This window comes from Balaenoptera acutorostrata, chromosome 19 (assembly GCF_949987535.1).
Source record: "Balaenoptera acutorostrata chromosome 19, mBalAcu1.1, whole genome shotgun sequence".
Lineage (NCBI taxonomy): Eukaryota > Metazoa > Chordata > Mammalia > Artiodactyla > Balaenopteridae > Balaenoptera > Balaenoptera acutorostrata.
The window spans coordinates 19,477,277-19,493,391 of NC_080082.1; the positions used below are offsets into that span (position 1 = coordinate 19,477,277).

The window sequence follows — 16,115 nt, forward strand, 5'->3', positions numbered from 1 at the left end:
TTTGTGACCGTGTTTTAAAGCTACCACAGGAGAGAATACTCACCACAAAGGAACTGACAGAGCGTATCATCAGCACCAGTCTGAGTGTATGACAGTTCATAGGATGCTTTTCTCTCCATAGTGTGCAGCACGGGCCAAAATATTCAGGGAGTCTTAGAGTGACATAGGGCAGGAGGGACAGAGAAAGGGAGCAAGGGAGCGAGACAGAGAGAGAGAGGAGAGAGAGGTGTGCGAGATAAGGAAAGAGCCTTCCCTCGGAGCTAGAAGAATGTGAGCAACTCAACCAATGTAGGCACTTACGGTAACGGTACCTGAAGGGAGGCTGCACAGTTGGCACCTGTCATGGGTCCATTGGGATGCTGTAAGCAGAAAATTTCAAATTGAATTCTTTTCTTTTGGTTTTGAAAAAAAATTAGTCTATAGAAAGCTGACAGAATAGTCAAATGAACAACCCACACACCTGTCACCTAGTGTCACTAACGGTTAACATTTTACCACATTTGCTCTTTGAAAGTAAGTTACAAACAAGACATTTCCCTCCCCAATCCTTCGGCCTGCATTCCCTCTCCTGCCCCGCTCCCTCCCACCAACCTTCCCACCCAGCAGTGTACTCTCTGCACCAGTGGTTTCAGCTGGGGTGATTTTGTCCCCCAGGGATTATTTGACAATGTCAAACGGAGACATTTTTTATTGAGAAAAAATTCACGTATCATAAAATTCACCATTTAACCATTTTAAGGTGCTTCTTTAGTAAATTCATGATGTGATGCAACCTTCATTGCTAATTCTAAACCGTCTCTGACTTTTCAGCTTGTTGCACCTGAACAGGTGCGGTGCTCCTGACACCTAGCGGGCAGGGGCCAGAAATGCTGCTAAAGTCCCAGAAGAGAGAATTATCTGTCTCCAAAGTGTTGAGGCTGAGAGACCCAACTCTACACCATTAGAGCGCCACATGACATCCAAGGAAATAAGCAGCCATTCAGTCGTGTCATCCCTACTGGTCTCAAGAATGCCTTTACAGCATTTTTATTTCAGTTCAGGAGGCAAGGTTCACATGTTTGGTTGTTAGGTCTTTTTAGTCTCTTTTAATATAGAAGAGTATTTTCTACCCCATACTCAGCCTTTTTGTCTGATTACTTTTTGTAACAGTTCAGGCCAGTTTTAGCACCTCATTCTGTTTCCATATTGTATTATTATCTTTCTTATTGAAGTGTAGTTGATTTACAGTGCTGTGCCAATCTCTGCTGTACAGCAAAGTGACTCAGTTTTACATACATATACACATTCTTTTTTTTAATATTCTTTTCCATTATGGTTTATCCCAGGAGATTGGATATAGTTCCCTGTTAGCACCATATTCTGGATTTACCTGACTGCTTCCTCAAGATTAGATTCACGTTAAACAATTTTGGTAAGAATATTATATTGGTGATTATTGCATCACATCAGGGGGCCCATAAGATGAGTTTGCTGTGCTATTTGTGATGCTGAAATTGGATGATGATGTAGTTCACAAGATAGAAGGTAGCTGCCCCCAACACCTCGCCCACCTAAGTATGGGGTCCAGGCAGCCAGCCTAGTTGGCTTACCCTTTCTGAAAAGTAGGCATGGCCTGGGGAGGGTGACTCTCACCCAGTGGGGAATCCTCAGGCCCTCCTCCCTTCTTTCTGCTGCCTTACCTTCTGAGTCCAAGGGGAAGGCCCCAAGAGCTAGTGGTTCCCTTTGCCAACCCCAGGGAGCAGGCCCCAGCCCAGTTCGCTGGGAAGCCATGGGAGGACACCTTGGGCCTCGTCAGCTGTTCCTTGGTTCCCAGGAAGAAGAAAACTGAAGGGCAGACGTGGGCTGAACCCCTCGAGGCTGGAACCAGGAAGCTGAGGGTGTGGACAAGTGGGGGACAGGGGGTTGTGATGCAGGGCCCAGTAGCATTCCTGTGATGAACAACTGGGCAAAAGCTGTACTGAGGTCACTCCCTACCTTCTTCCTTTCAGAACGCTCCATCCACCTTTAGGAACCCTCTTTAAATACCAATATCACCTCCTCCAGGTGGTATTTCCTTCCTCCTACCAGTAGTGCAGGAAGAAGGAAATCTTGACTGCTGTTCTCACAGCACTTCAGGCTAGAACCACTGCCAGGACAGAAATTCTCTCCCATTACACTGGAAGTGAGAACTTGAGAACCTGCACAATGCTTTTTTGAGCCAGCATTGAAGCAACATATAGAAATTCAGTTTTCTGGCTTTTCTGGAAACATCTGAAGCTCTGGCAACACTGGGGCTGCATCCCCACCTGGTGTCAATGGCTTCCCCTTTCAGGCCAAGCACGCCCCACACCTCCCCAGTATTGAGTCTGCGTGTGGCTTTTAGTCTTACTCCTGAACCATTGCCAGTGCTGAAGTTGAGAACTACTTCTCTGTACTCATATCTCCAAAATAAGTATAACAATAAAAGAGAGGTCAAAGAGTCATGCGCTTCAGGGAAAACGGGAGAAAGCACATTTCTTTGTGGAACTGCAGAATATTCCTGTGTACTTATAATGCAATCAAAGGAGGTCTGTGTTGAAAATATATATAGGGACTTCCCAGGTGGTCCAGTGGGTAAGACTCCATGCTCCCAATGTAGGGGGCCTGGGTTTGATCCCTGGTTGGAGAACTAGATCCTGCTTGTCACAACTAAGAGTTCGCATGCTGCAACTAAGAAGTCCGCATGCCACAACTAAAAAAAAAAAAAGAAGATCCCACGTGCCGCAACTAAGACCTGGCGCAGCCAAAATAAATAAATAAATATTTTTTTAAAAAGTCGAGTTAAAAAAAAATATATATATATATATGACCCTAAGTGTCATTGTGTCTTAGCATCATGGTTGGTTGCGAGGGGTTTCAGTGGAGTGTCACACTTCTCAGTTTGACTCTCAGCTCCACCACTTACAAACTTTGTGACCTCAGACAAAACTGTTATGATACCCAGACCCTCTGCAGTTTAAGCTCTCTCTGGACCACTCGAACACAGCCCAACTGCTATCTTAGCAACAAAACACCCTGAGCACATGCTTTCAAGGCTGTGCTGAGGAAGAATGAGATCTCACACCCAAAATCAGTCTTTTCTGGGCTGGCCATTTGCCCAGAGTCAACACCCGCCCAAGCCAAAAGCCAAACCTGGCTCACAAGGGCAGATTTTTGGCCCTGACCCTGGCAGAAGGTGCTGTCCCATGTGATACTCTACCTCCAAGGCCACAGACGAGGCAAGGCCCCTGGAGGTCAGGACATTTGTCACTCACAGACTGATCTTAGGGATGCTCAGGGTCTGTAAGGGCTCAGCTAGGGTCAAGGGAGGACCATCAGGCCCTGCCCAGATCAGAGGAACTCACCGTGAGTTCTCCAGCCACAGACTCCAGCAGTAGACGCCAGCAGGATTTTCAGAACCAGGACCAGGGAATTCTAGGATAAAGATGACTCTCTCCTGTAGGATGTAAGCGAGGAAGCAGGAGGCTTCTGAGGCTGCTGGAAGCCAGTTTGTGTCTACAAAGGGAAACAAGCCTTAGAATGAAGCATTTACCACAAAAGATGTACACAAGAGATGTAAAGAAATTGAAGATATCAGTTGGGAATGTGGTTAGTCTCAAGTAAGAGAAAAACCTAACAGTAGCTTAAACAAATATTTGTTTCATGTTTGTCTCATGCAATAAGGTATCAGGAGGTGGGCAGACCAGGGTTGGTGCAACTGCTTTACAATGTCACGGAGGCATGCTCTGCTTCCCTTGTCTACCATCTTTAGCTAGCTAGTCCTTTCTCAAGGTTGTTGCCTCATTGCCTTAAGGTCACAAGTTGGCTGCTACAGCTCTAAGCATTATACTCACATTCTCAGCAGGAAGTTGAAGGGAAAAGAAGCAGAAAAGGAAGACACCTCTGCCAGAGAAGCAACTTTCCTAGAAGGCCTCAACGTAAGTCTTGTGGGTCACAATGTATCCCAGGGACACCATGAACTCTTAGGGAATCTGAGAAAGTTAGTCTGTTTAACTAGGCACTTCCCCAAACAAAAGTGGCCTTCTTTTTTGGAGGAGGGGGGAATAGGTATTAGGAAGGCAACCGGCTGTGTCTGCCACATCAACTCCTTATAAAATCAAAAGGCATTGTATCAAACTTCATCTGAAACCAGCGCTATTTCTGGACTGTTCAATTAGATGAGCCAATAAATTATGTTTATAATTTAAGACAGTTTGAATCAAGCTTTCTGTTCATTACAACTGCTGTCACCTCATTGATACCATTTTTTTCTTTACTATTTTTATTTTGCACTATTAAAAAAACCCACCAACAACCAGTAACAAACTGCTTTTCTTTACGTTCATATGGATTTTAGGAAATTACTGTCTTTTCCCCTGGAGAAATAACCTACAGACAAAAAAATAAGTAGGATCACATTGTGAAATCTGCAAATCCCAGAAGTCAACAGCTTGAAGACACCCCCCCCCCAAGGACAGGGAAGAAAACAAGTGTCACAAGAGACAAGACAAACACATATAATGATAGCAAGCTGGGGAAACGACCATTTTCAATGCCACTGACCCAGACAATAGGTACCCTTCTTCTCCTGGCACCCACTGCCACCATCTCCAAGGGGTGATTTTTGGTCTGTGGTCTGAAGAACTCTTCAAACGACATGAGTTGATTTGAGGAGAGGTGCAATGAGAGAGATTTAAGTACGAATAAGAATCATGCCGAAGTCCAAAGTCAGGGAAGAACCCACAATGAAAAGGAAACCCGTGTGACCACCACTCAGATATAAAACATTCAAGATATAAAACATTTCCAGGGGCTTCTCTGGTGGCGCAGTGGTTGAGAATCTGCCTGCTAATGCAGGGGACACGGGTTCGAGCCCTGGTCTGGGAAGATCCCACATGCTGCAGAGCAACTGGGCCCGTGAGCCACAACTACTGAGCCTGCGCGTCTGGAGCCTGTGCTCCGCAACGAGAGGCCGCGATAATGAGAGGCCCGCACACCGTGATGAAGAGTGGCCCCCACTTGCCGCAACTGGAGAAAGCCCTCGCACAGAAACGAAGACCCAACACAGCCATAAATAAATAAATAAATAAATAAATAAATAAATTAAAAAAAAAAAAAAAAGTCTGCAGGGACTTCCCTGGTGGCGCAGTGGTTAAGAATCCTCCTGCCAATGCAGGGGACACAGGTTCAAGTCCTGGTCCGGGAAGATCCCACATGCCGCGGAGCAACTAAGCCCGTGTGCCACAACTACTGAGCCTGCGCTCTAGATCCCACAAGCCACAACTACTGAGCCCGCGTGCCACAACTACTGAAGCCCCTGCGCCACAACGAAGAGTAGCCCCCGCTCGCTGCAACTAGAGAAAGCCCACGCACAGCAACGAAGACCCAACACAGCCAAAAATAAATAAATAAAATAAATAAATTTATTAAAAAAAAAAGTCTGCAAATAACAAATGCTGGAGAGGGTGTGGAGAAAAGGGAACCCTCCTACACTGTTGGTGGGAAAGTAAATTGGTGCAGCTACTATGGAGAACAGTATGGAGGTGCCTCAAAAAACTAAAAATAGAGTTGCCATGTGATCTGGCAATCCCACTCCTGGGCATATATCTGGACAAAACTATAATTCGAAAAGATATAAGCACCCCTATGTTCATAGCAGCACTATTCACAATAATCAAGACATGGAAACAACCTAAATGTCCATTGACAGATGAATGGATAAAGATGTGGTGTGTATATCTATATCTATATCTATATCTATCTATCTATCTACCTATATACACAATGGAATATTACTCAGCCATGAAAAGAATGAAATAATGCCATTTGCAGCTACATGGATGGACCTAGAGATTATCATACTAAGCAAAGTAAGTCAGAAAGAGAAAGACAAATACCATATGATATCACTTATATGTGGAATCTAAAATATGACACAAATGAACTTATCTATGAAACAAAAACAGACTCCCAGACATAGAGAACAGACTTGTAGTTGCCAAGGCAGGGGCGAGGGTTGATTGGGAGGTTGGGACTAGCAGATGCAAACTATTATACATAGAATGGATAAACAACAAGGTCCTATTGTATAGCACAGGGAACTATATTCAATATCCTGTAATGAACCATAATGGTAAATAATATGAAAAAGAACATATATATGTATAACTGAATCACTTTGCTGTACACCAGAAGCTAACACAACATTTTGAGTCAACTATATTCAGTCAAAAAAAAATATATATATATATATATACATATATATATGTATATATACACCAGCCTGGAATAACCCCCTTCCATCCTGCTCCCCTACCTGGATGAATGAGGGGGCCGCACCTCTCCAAGCAACCTCTGGCTTTTGGAAGTCCTACAGATGAACCATGGGGCCAGGGACAGCGTGCTGGGTGGGGATCCACTTATCAGAATGAAGCTGGGGCTTCCCTCGTGGCACAGTGGTTAAGAATCCACCTGCCAATGCAGGAGACACAGGTTCGAGCCCTGGTCCGGGAAGATCCCACATGCCGCGGAGCAGCTAAGCCCGTGCGCCATAACCACTGAGCCTGCACTCTAGATCCCACAAGCCACAACTACTGAGCCCGCCTGCCACAACTACTGAAGTCCACGTGCCTAGAGCCCATGCTCCGCAACAAGAGAAGCCACTGCAATGAGAAGCCTGAGCACCGCAATGAAGAGCAGCCCCCGCTCACTGCAACTAGAGAAAAGCCCGCGCGCAGCAACGAAGACCCAATGCTGCCAAAAATAAATAAATAAATTTAAATAAAAATATGTTTTTTTTAAAAAAGAATGAAGCTGGATTAGGAGAGCCAGTGGGTGCTCTGCTGCCCCCTATGGGACAAAGCAGGAACAGCACCCTTGGGTGAGAATTACCTTGCTGGAGGAAGAAGAGGAGGAGGTGTAGGGAGCAAGCATCCCTCCTTGTCCCCACACTTGATCTTTGGCACAGAGCATCCACACTCTCCCCCTTCTCCTCCTTGAAGTCAGGGTCCCTATGTTTGGGGTCCATCCTCAGCCTCACGAAGTAGGCTTTGCATCCTCCCAGGTCTGCCAAATCCTCCACCCAGAACATGCCACACATTTCTGAAAGTCTTTCTGCCAAAAAGCATTGTCCTGGGAACATCAGGCCAGTTCCAGACCCGAAAAATCACTCACGCAGTGTTTGTACTCAGCAAATGGAAAGGGCTCCTGAGGAGCCTTTTATAGACTACTAGGTGTAGGCAACTGTGTTCATCAGGAAGAAAGATAGGGACTTCTCTGGTGGCGCAGTGGTTAAGAATCCACCTGCTAATGCAGGGGACACGGGTTCAATCCCTAGTCCAGGAAGATCCCACATGCCGTGGAGCAACTAAGCCTGTGCGCCACAACTACTGAGCCTGCGCTATAGAGCCTGCGAGCCACAACTACTGAAGCCCGTGCACCTAGAGCCCGTGCTCTGCAACAAGAGAAGCCACCACAATGAGAAGCCCATGCACCGCAACAAAAGTAGCCCCGGCTCACCTCAACTAGAGAAAGCCCGCAGGCAGCAATGAACACCCAACGCAGGCAAAAATAAATAAATAAATTTATTAAAAAAAAAAGGGAAGAAAGATAAACATAAGGATCAACAAATGCTAGGAAAATAGAAAATGATGGGAAGGCAGAAACTTAATTGTAACAAAATTTGGTAAATCAAGCCAAAGACTGATTATTGGCAAAGATTAATAAAATCTGATAAACCAATGGAAAATTAACTTTAAATACAGATTTAAAATTGATCTACAGATCAATTCATAGATAGACATATAGATAGAGATACAGAGTTATAACAAGAAACCCATAGGCTGTGTTTTGGGCCAATTCAGTGGTGATGGGAGGGCGGCTGGGTGAAACTGAGCTGAGGGCCGATGGAGGGTGGGGTGGGAAAGGGCATAAACAAATGTTTTATTATGGAAAATTTCAAACATATACAAAAGTAGCAGTATTAGGATAACGAAGCCCATGTACCCACCACCCAGCTTCAACAATTACCAGCTCATGAAAAATTTTGTTTCATCTATATCACCTCCTGCTATCCCCCCTACTTCAGATTATTTTGAGGCAAATACCATACTTCATATAATTTTATCAGTAAATATATCATTTTTCTCTAAAAGAATCCTTTTTTAAAAAAAATCATGACTACAATAGCATTATCACAACTAAAAAAGTTAACAATTATTCCTTAATGTCATCAAATAGCCAATATTTCTTTGGTCATTCCACTGTGTTTTTTTTCTTTTTGTTTTTTTGGCCACGATGTGCAGGATGCGGGATCTTAGTTCCCTGACCAGGGATCGAACCCATGCCCCCTGCAGTGGAAGCGCAGAGCCTTCCCTGGACCACCAGGGAAGTCCCACTGTTCCACTGTGTTTTGATTGTTGGTTTTCTTGACTGTCTTCCCCACTGGATCCGACCAGGGACCTTGGCAGCCCCTGCTGTCCATGGATGGGGCCAATACACCTGTGTCCACACACCCAATTGAAGACAGCCACTGATCTGTAGGTGAGCAAAGACACCAAGGGCCTAGCTGGCAGGAGCACCCCCGCTCCAAGATGAAGAGCTGTTCTTAGCATGAGTGCTGACCAGGCTCAGCCAGGTGCTCAGAGCCCCTGCCTCACCTCACCTGGGGTACCCTGCCAAAATACTCACGCAGTCCCTGCTCCTCACCACCGTCTCTTCAGCCAAACCTCCAAGGATGGGGCCAGGGCATAAAGATTTGGGGAAAATGTCTCGGGTACATTTGATGTATTACCCTTCCTGAGCTCCATGTGGCCCAACCAAGATGGGGGCACACCTGGGTGCCTGATACCTTCACCCTGCACCACTATAAGAAAAGAAACCCCTGGGGTGGGCCACTGAGCCCAGCTATGGCTTCTGGGAAAGAAAGGTTAATGTCAGTTGCCAGGGAGGCCTTGACACCAGGTCTGCTTTGTGACAGAGTCACCAAAACAGCCAGCACCATTCCCGGGGGAGAAATGGGGACTGGCCCTTTGCTGGATTATCCATGGACCACCTCCCCAGAGGGGCTTTCCCTCACTCCCCTGCTCCTCCCCTGGGCCATAGTAGGTGACCCTCTGAGCTCCTAGGACTGTTACCCTGGGCCAACCACAAGCGAGTCCAATGCCAGCCTGATCCCAGAACAGACATCAATGCCCATCTGTGGAAGAAGACTGCCACAGGCTCATCCTCTGCAGAGCGCCCCTCTCCAAGCAACTCTCTCTCCAAGACCAATTGCTGTGTTGACACCAGGCCAGAAGCTGCCAGATGATAACCTATGGTTTCCAACTGCTTTCTGGAAGGACTTCCTCAGGCCTCGCCCTGGTCAGAATAGCCCAAACAGCCTCTACATCCTCCTCCTGCTGTCTTGGGCCAGCTGTTTGTATATTGAGTCCTGGAAGCTGACTCAGCCTGCATTCCCTTCCCCAAGTGGCAAGTGTGTAATAAAGTGCCCTTGGGGGGGGCGGTGAGGGAAGGCTGGGGCAGGTGGGGTCCTGTGTGTCCCACCATCTCTATGAAAGGGCAGTCCTCACATCTGCCCCGTGCTGATGAGACCAGGCGTGGGCACAGGCCTGACAACGCAGGGCGGAAAGGAGCAGCCATTAGCACTAATGAGGCAGGCGGCCTGAAAGCTTTTTACTTTGAAGCTCCTCGCCCACCCAGGGAACAGTCCGTTCGGCCACCTTGGCTTCCAGGAACCCCAGGCAGAAAAGGGTGTGGGGGCAGGAGCAGGGCTGGGGTCTTGGAGAAGCCTGGAGGAAGAAGGGGGAGGAGAGGTAGGGCCAGAGATGGAGGCAGAGGGCCTGTTTTTGGCTAAGTGGGCTTCTCCCCTCCCCTCTCTCCCCTCAAAAACCCAGGGTCTAGGTCTGCACCCCAACTCCACCCCGCTCGGGTCACTGGCCCATCACCCCCTCCAATGCCCTTGACCCAGGTTCCTGGAAGCAAAGGGAACATGCCATGCGTAGGGTCTGAATGAACATCTCCGGGGCCACAAATTAAATTAAGTGTTCAGGGCCGCCTTCCTTGTTATTGCTAATGGCTCCAGCCTACCCATCCCCATTCCCCAGGTCCCTGTCCTGCAGAAATGTGGGGGCCCTGGGCACCCTATCTTGTTCCCAAACTTTGATTGGCTCCTGGAGACCTCACTCCAAATTGGAGATGGGTACCCCTCTAATAGAGCCCAGGTTCCAGTGAGAGAGGCCTGAATTGTGCCCCCACCCTCTGGGGGGGGCTCCTCATGCCCTGGCTGCAGGGAGCAGTCACGTGTGGGCCCTTCATTAGACCCTGCCATATAAACCGAGGGCATGGGGTGGCCAGGAACTCTTGGGGCAAGGATCCAGCAAGCAGAGGTAAGTCCTCAGGTTGGGCAGAGACTCCTACTCTCTAGGGGTCTTCTATCTGGGATAGGGCACCTAGAGGGTGTTCTAAGGATGAAGAGGGACTAAGTGGTGGGTCTTCCTGCTGAGCCAGGCCATGCTGACTGCAGTGCTGCTGAGTTGTGCCCTGCTGCTGGCAATGCCTGCCATGCAGGGGGCCCAGATGGGCTTGGCTCCCCTGGAGGGCATCGGAAGGCCCGACCAAGCCTTGTTCCCAGAGCTCCAAGGTCAGTGTGGGCAGGGGTGGGGATGGGTGGGGCCTGGACACTCTCTGGCCACAAACTATTCTGCCTGGTATGAGCCCTCTTTCCCCCTTCCCAATCCCAGGCCTGGGAGGTGGGTGTCTTGTGCATGGGGGGTTTCTGCCCTCACATCATCTGTCCCAGGCCTGGGCCTGCAGCCCCCGCTGAAGAGGACAACGGCAGAACAGGTGGAAGAGGCTCTGCTGCAGGAGGCAGAGGCCAAGGCCTTGGCAGAGGTAACTGCTCAGGAAAAGGGCTGAGACCACAATCTCTGGGTGGGGGGATCAGGCATCAACCTCTAGCTCCACTTCGGTGACCCTCTCACTTGGGGTGACACTGCAGACCATCCCTCCCCATGCTCCACTGCCGTCCCGCCTTGATTGGCGCAGGTCCCTGAAGCTGCCACTGAAGGCCCATGTTCCCCAACCCCTGCAGGTGCTAGATCCGGAAGGACGCAAGCCGCGCTCCCCGCGTCGCTGCGTAAGGCTGCACGAGTCCTGTCTGGGACACCAGGTACCATGCTGCGACCCATGTGCCACGTGCTACTGCCGTTTCTTCAACGCCTTCTGCTACTGCCGCAAGCTGGGTACTGCCACGAACCCCTGCAGCCGCACCTAGTCGGCCGACGTCGGGGTCGGGGCTTGGGCAGGGGAGCAACAATAAAGGATGGGACCAACCCCAGGGTTGTGGCGTTATTTCGAACGTGACCGTCGGAGGGGGGAGGTCATGGCAGGGGCGAAGGTGCTCCAAGCCAAGACACCACACACACATCCCTACCCCAGGGCCTGTGCTGTCCCATCATGAGTCACTTACATGCGTGCTCTTAGAGTGCCAGGCGCCGTTGGGAGAAGCAGAGGAGGGCCGCGCTCCTACCCTTGAGAATCTTATATAATATAATAAATGCGGGGAAGGGAGGGCGCAATGCAGCATAGGAGCTGTAGCTCCCAGCAGGCTAACAAAACATTAGGCTTCAGGGCCTGCTTGCGGTTAACTCGACGCGTGACCCGCAGCGAAGCCTGCCCCTCACCGGACCTCAGTTCTTCTCAGGGGAAGGCTGACTCAACAGTCTGGAATATTTCCAAGCATAAAAAGCGCCGCCCACTCCCATCTTTACCCCTCTGGCCGCCACAGCACCACGTGCACCAGACTCGGGAAATCTAGAGTGAAGGCCCAATCGAATCCCTGCGGCCACGGGCGCCACCACGCGGTCGGCCTTGGACACTCCAAGCCGCTCCCGCCTGGGAGCAGGAGGCCCTCCTCTCCTCAGCGCGCAGGCGCCAGTGGGCGGTCCCCAGCCCACACCTGCGCAACCGTTCGGCGAGAAACCACCCGGAAGCCGGGCGCCGCTCAGAGCCCCGCCCCGTTGTGGTCACGTGGGCCGCTTGCGCGTCACCTGATGCGCTTGACAGCCCGCTGCGGGCGCCGCGTCAGCTGATCTTGGAGTTGTGCTGCGTGCCGGCAGGTCCGGGTCCTCCGGTCCAGCCGCCCCCGCCGTAACCATGTCGTTCTTCCCGGAGCTTTACTTCAACGTGGACAATGGCTACTTGGAGGGACTGGTGCGCGGCCTGAAGGCCGGGGTGCTCAGCCAGGCGGACTACCTCAACCTGGTGCAGTGCGAGACGCTCGAGGGTGAGCCGCGGGGCCGGGTTGCGGGGCCTCGAAAGGCCGGCAGGGAGGCCGGCGCGGGCCTGAAGGTTCTGAGGTCTGGGAGCGGAAGCTGGGGGTTCTCGAAGGTCCTGAGAGGTCGGGGAACCGGATCCGGGCCTGAGAGGCCTGCTGGGAATCCGGGGGCTAATGGCGGGTGCGCCGGAAGGGAATATACCTCCATTTGCGGCTCCGTGGGGGCCCAAACGCAAACAACGCTTTAAGAATCGCAGTGGTTCGCTTCTGCTGGGGCCACTTCTTCCCCGTTCTGCTCGCCATGTAGTTTGGAAGAGAGGGTCTCTCGGGAGTGGTTAGCTGGTGTGAGATGTGCTCATACAAGTCTCTTTACCCTGACGTAGCCAGAGAGCTGTCTCCTGGCAACACTTAGGGAAGCTAAGCGGAAAAGTCCCCGGCTTTCCCTCCCAGCACATACACCAAGGGCTTTGGGCTCATTGTGTCTTCACGTTGGCCTGCGGAGTGAGCCTTTCTGGGGAATTGCTGATCCAGCTTAGCGAGAGTTTCCTCCCATCGCCGATCCACTGGCTGAGCGGTCTTCTGAAGGCAGTGTTTGGGAGAGTCCTGAAAGTCGGGGAAGTTCATACACCTGTATTTGACAACAATTCCCACCCGCTCCATGAGGGTGCCTGTTCAGACAGGGTTTCCTAGCACAAGAATGGTGAGAAGCTGAGTTCCACTTTATTCTCACGACACACAGCTCCAAAGTGGAATTGACTACGTGAGGCACAGCATCAGATTTACGGAATTAGAGACTTCCCTGATTCCAGTCTTCTCTTCCTCCTACCCCTACCCACCCCCGCCCCCCAGGTGGTAGTGAAGGGCACAGTGGCTGGGCTGTGAGTTCCCATCCCTGACCTCCAGGTGATATCCTCGAACAGAGGTACTGCTAGCCTCCTGGTTGGTAGCTGGAGGGGGAAGATGGCCAGATGATTCACCTTCTGGAGAAAATTTTCTCATCATAAACTTCCTGAGGTTAAAAGTGAGCTCAGTTAAAAAAACAGTTATGTACCTTGCAAATTGGACCCGTAATGTGAAAATAAATACTTTTAAGTTTTAAAACTTACTGCAGTTGAAATACAATTGTGGACATTATGGTTTTAACATAAATGTGCAAGAAAAGTCTTTCGCCTCCCTTATGAGAGTGGAGGTGGGGAAGGAGAGGAGAGCAGTTTAGGGTGCTGGGTTGTAGGAACTTGCCAGCAACCTCATTGTCCTCACTGTGGCAAACAGAGGAGAAACAGAGGGAGGCTGCACAGGGCAGGGCTTGGCACACAGTGGTATTTAATGGGAGTTTTGTGGACTGATTGGGACTGGAGGGAGATCTTTATTTGCCTAAATCTGAGTGCGGACACCATTGATTACCAACTGGCATTTGGTAAACTTGTTTCTCTTCTAGGCTTTCCTCACTCCTGCCCTCCTACCCCACCCCTGTAGAGCTTCTGGGGGCATGGGGTTCCCATTTTCCCAGCAGACCCTCCATCATCCCCCATAAACATGTTAAGCCATTCTTCCTACAGCACTGCTCACACATGGTCCCCTTGTGGATCACCATCCAGCCCTTTAGTGGGATTCCCTCGCTCTTTCACACATGTTCCTTTCCCTCATGCAAGCCATCCCCCAGCTTTTGGTGCACATTGTGTGGTGGACTTTGAACTTTCAAATCTGACTTTGAATCCCAGCCGCACCAATTACTGAATCACCTTAGACAAGTTACTTAACGCCTCTGGGTCTTGGGTTCTTCATCTGACACATTAACAGCACCTATCTCACAAGGTTGAGAGATGTCAACAAGTTATTATGTGTAAAACACTTAGCTCAGCACCAAGCACAGAATAAGCGCTAGGTAAATGTTAGCTCGTTTCAGTATTATTTGCACTAGCCATTTCCTCTGCTTCCTTCTTACTCCCGTGAAACCCAGTGATTCCCACCCTTTAAGGCCCAGACCCAGTACCATCCCATCTTAGAATCCCTTTGTGGCCATGCTAGGCTAGAATGTTGTCCCCCTCCATCCAGTTGCAGCTCTTGTGTGTGTTTGTGCTGATTTCCTAGAAGTCTGTCAACACAGAGTTTGAGATTCTTGGGACTCTAGGCTGGAGATGCTCTGGACTTTCAGGGGCTGGAGGTAACCAGAGGCAGGAAGGAGTGACCAGAAACTCCACTTGTCCTCTACAGAAAGGCCTTCTCTGCTCCTGAAGGTCACCCCAGAGGCCTGATCTCCAGCCCTTTGTTGCTGGGTGTTTTTGCCTCCTTATCTCCAGGGAAAAGGGAAAGAGAGAGGGGAGAGGGGAGGGAGGTGGGAAGGAGAGACCAAGGAAGCCTGTGGTCCCTATGAAATCTGTAGGTGTGTCCTGAGATGATGAGGTTTCCAAAGAACACATTTTAGCAGTGGGACAGTTTCCAGAAGGCTCAGGACATTGGCTGGAGGGTGTTTATTTGTTCTGCAAGGTACAGCAAGTACATATAGACCCTCCACCACACCCTAGCCTTCCTTCTTGGCTTCTACTCCATCAGGGCATCTGCTACTGACCTCTTTTGCTAGAACTCAGCCTCTTAGGACCGCTGAAGTCCATGTATCCTCCATTGTCCATCTTGCTTGATTGTCTCTTCTCAGAGGTAGGAGAAGGTCCTACCCCTTGGTGAACTGAGGGGACAGAGCTAGGTGGCCACAAAAGCTCTTTTCAGCTCTGAGTGTTTCTGGATGTGTTGAGTACCTTCTGGAAGCTGGGTCCTGTTCTAGGGACTTGTGGGGAAGAGGAGGTGGGTCAGAGATACACAAAGAGAAATCATACAGGATTACTTTGAATGTTTCCATTCATTCCACATATACTTGTAAAGCACCTCTTTTATGCCAGGCACAGCAGTAGGGTCTGAGGTACTTTGTTGAATGATGTTCCCTTGACCCTCATAGTCTGGGGGTGGAGGTCAGTGGGGCCAGAAGACATTAAGAGATCAGTGTAGCATAGCAGTTACAAATGTGGGCTTACTACTGCACGGCTCTGTGGCCATGTAACTGCTCTGTCCTGAGTTTCGTCATCTGTAAAATGGAAATAATAATAAATAAAATGATACGTATCTTTACTGATGGGGTGGTTGTGAAAGCTAAACAAGATAATCCCTGTAAAACACTTAGCATGAACTTGGCACATGGTAAGTACTGAGTCAGTGTGCTAGCTGCAGTTACTGTTATTTTAAAGCAAAGGAAATATATAATTGCATATTAAGGGTGTTGCCTGTGAAAGGAACAGTGGAGAAATGATAATCAGAGGGGAACTTTCTGTAGAGAGTGTGGCTGGTTCAGGCCTTGCTGAGGAAGGATATTCGAGCTGAGGTGTGGACAATGAGGAGCCAGCTGTGCAGAGAGCTAGGCCAGGGATGGGGTGGGGTGGGGTGGGGTGCATTTCGGGCAGAGCGACCAGCATGCCAAGGAGAAATAGTTGGGCCAATCAGAGGGACCAAAAGGAGTCCTGGGTGGTAGGGTGCGGGGAACAAGAGCATACATCTGCTCGGAACCCAGACCCTTGGTTTAAAAATATCAGGCTGAGCCCAGGGGAGGAAGCCCCTGGCCCCTCAGGACTGGGTGTGGAGGCAGAGAGAGTGGTGGCAGGGAGCATCACCTTCCACGGAGGCCTGCTGAATTTGAGGTGGTCGGATGTGACTAAGTGAATGTATTTCAGATCATGAGGAACATATGTCGTGCTAATTCGATGTTCAAGTCTTCGTTTGCTCGTTCAAAAAACACTTCCTGAAGGCCTACTGTATGCCAGCTTCTGTGCCTCATAAGAGAGCCAGGCAGGTATTTCAG

At 49.7% G+C, this 16,115-nt stretch overlaps 3 protein-coding genes across 4 annotated transcripts in view; 2 read left to right on the forward strand and 1 right to left on the reverse strand.

The window, feature by feature from the left end:
• RIPOR1 (RHO family interacting cell polarization regulator 1) overlaps window positions 1-11,753 on the reverse strand; it is a 43,279-nt gene extending 31,526 nt beyond the window's left edge. Inside the window, exons 1-3 of the mRNA XM_057533858.1 lie at window positions 11,465-11,753; window positions 3,363-3,513; window positions 301-359 (exon numbers count right to left, since the gene is read on the reverse strand). The gene's annotated coding sequence lies outside the window, so the exon portion shown is untranslated. The remainder of the gene's footprint in view (window positions 1-300; window positions 360-3,362; window positions 3,514-11,464) is intronic.
• AGRP (agouti related neuropeptide) lies at window positions 10,280-11,269 on the forward strand. The gene is made up of 3 exons (XM_007198118.1): window positions 10,280-10,636; window positions 10,796-10,887; window positions 11,087-11,269. The coding sequence occupies exons 1-3, from the start codon at window positions 10,507-10,509 to the stop codon at window positions 11,267-11,269; spliced, it is 405 nt and encodes a 134-aa protein (XP_007198180.1). The 5' UTR covers window positions 10,280-10,506.
• Window positions 11,754-12,038: 285 nt separating the features above from the next.
• Window positions 12,039-16,115, forward strand: part of ATP6V0D1 (ATPase H+ transporting V0 subunit d1) — a 38,874-nt gene continuing 34,797 nt past the window's right edge. Inside the window, exon 1 of one of the 2 annotated variants that reach the window (XM_028162848.2) lies at window positions 12,039-12,280. In XM_028162848.2, coding sequence (XP_028018649.1) covers window positions 12,151-12,280 — 130 coding nt within the window. In that variant the 5' untranslated portion in view covers window positions 12,039-12,150. The remainder of the gene's footprint in view (window positions 12,281-16,115) is intronic. The other variant, XM_007198112.3, reaches the window with a different exon arrangement.

Coding starts and splice junctions, on each gene's coding strand:
- AGRP (XM_007198118.1), top strand. CDS start 10,507: ATGCTGACTGCAGTGCTGCTGAGTTGTGCCCTGCTGCTGGCAATGCCT. Junction 10,637..10,795: donor CTTGTTCCCAGAGCTCCAAG/GTCAGTGTGGGC, acceptor CATCTGTCCCAG/GCCTGGGCCTGCAGCCCCCG. Junction 10,888..11,086: donor AGGCCAAGGCCTTGGCAGAG/GTAACTGCTCAG, acceptor CAACCCCTGCAG/GTGCTAGATCCGGAAGGACG.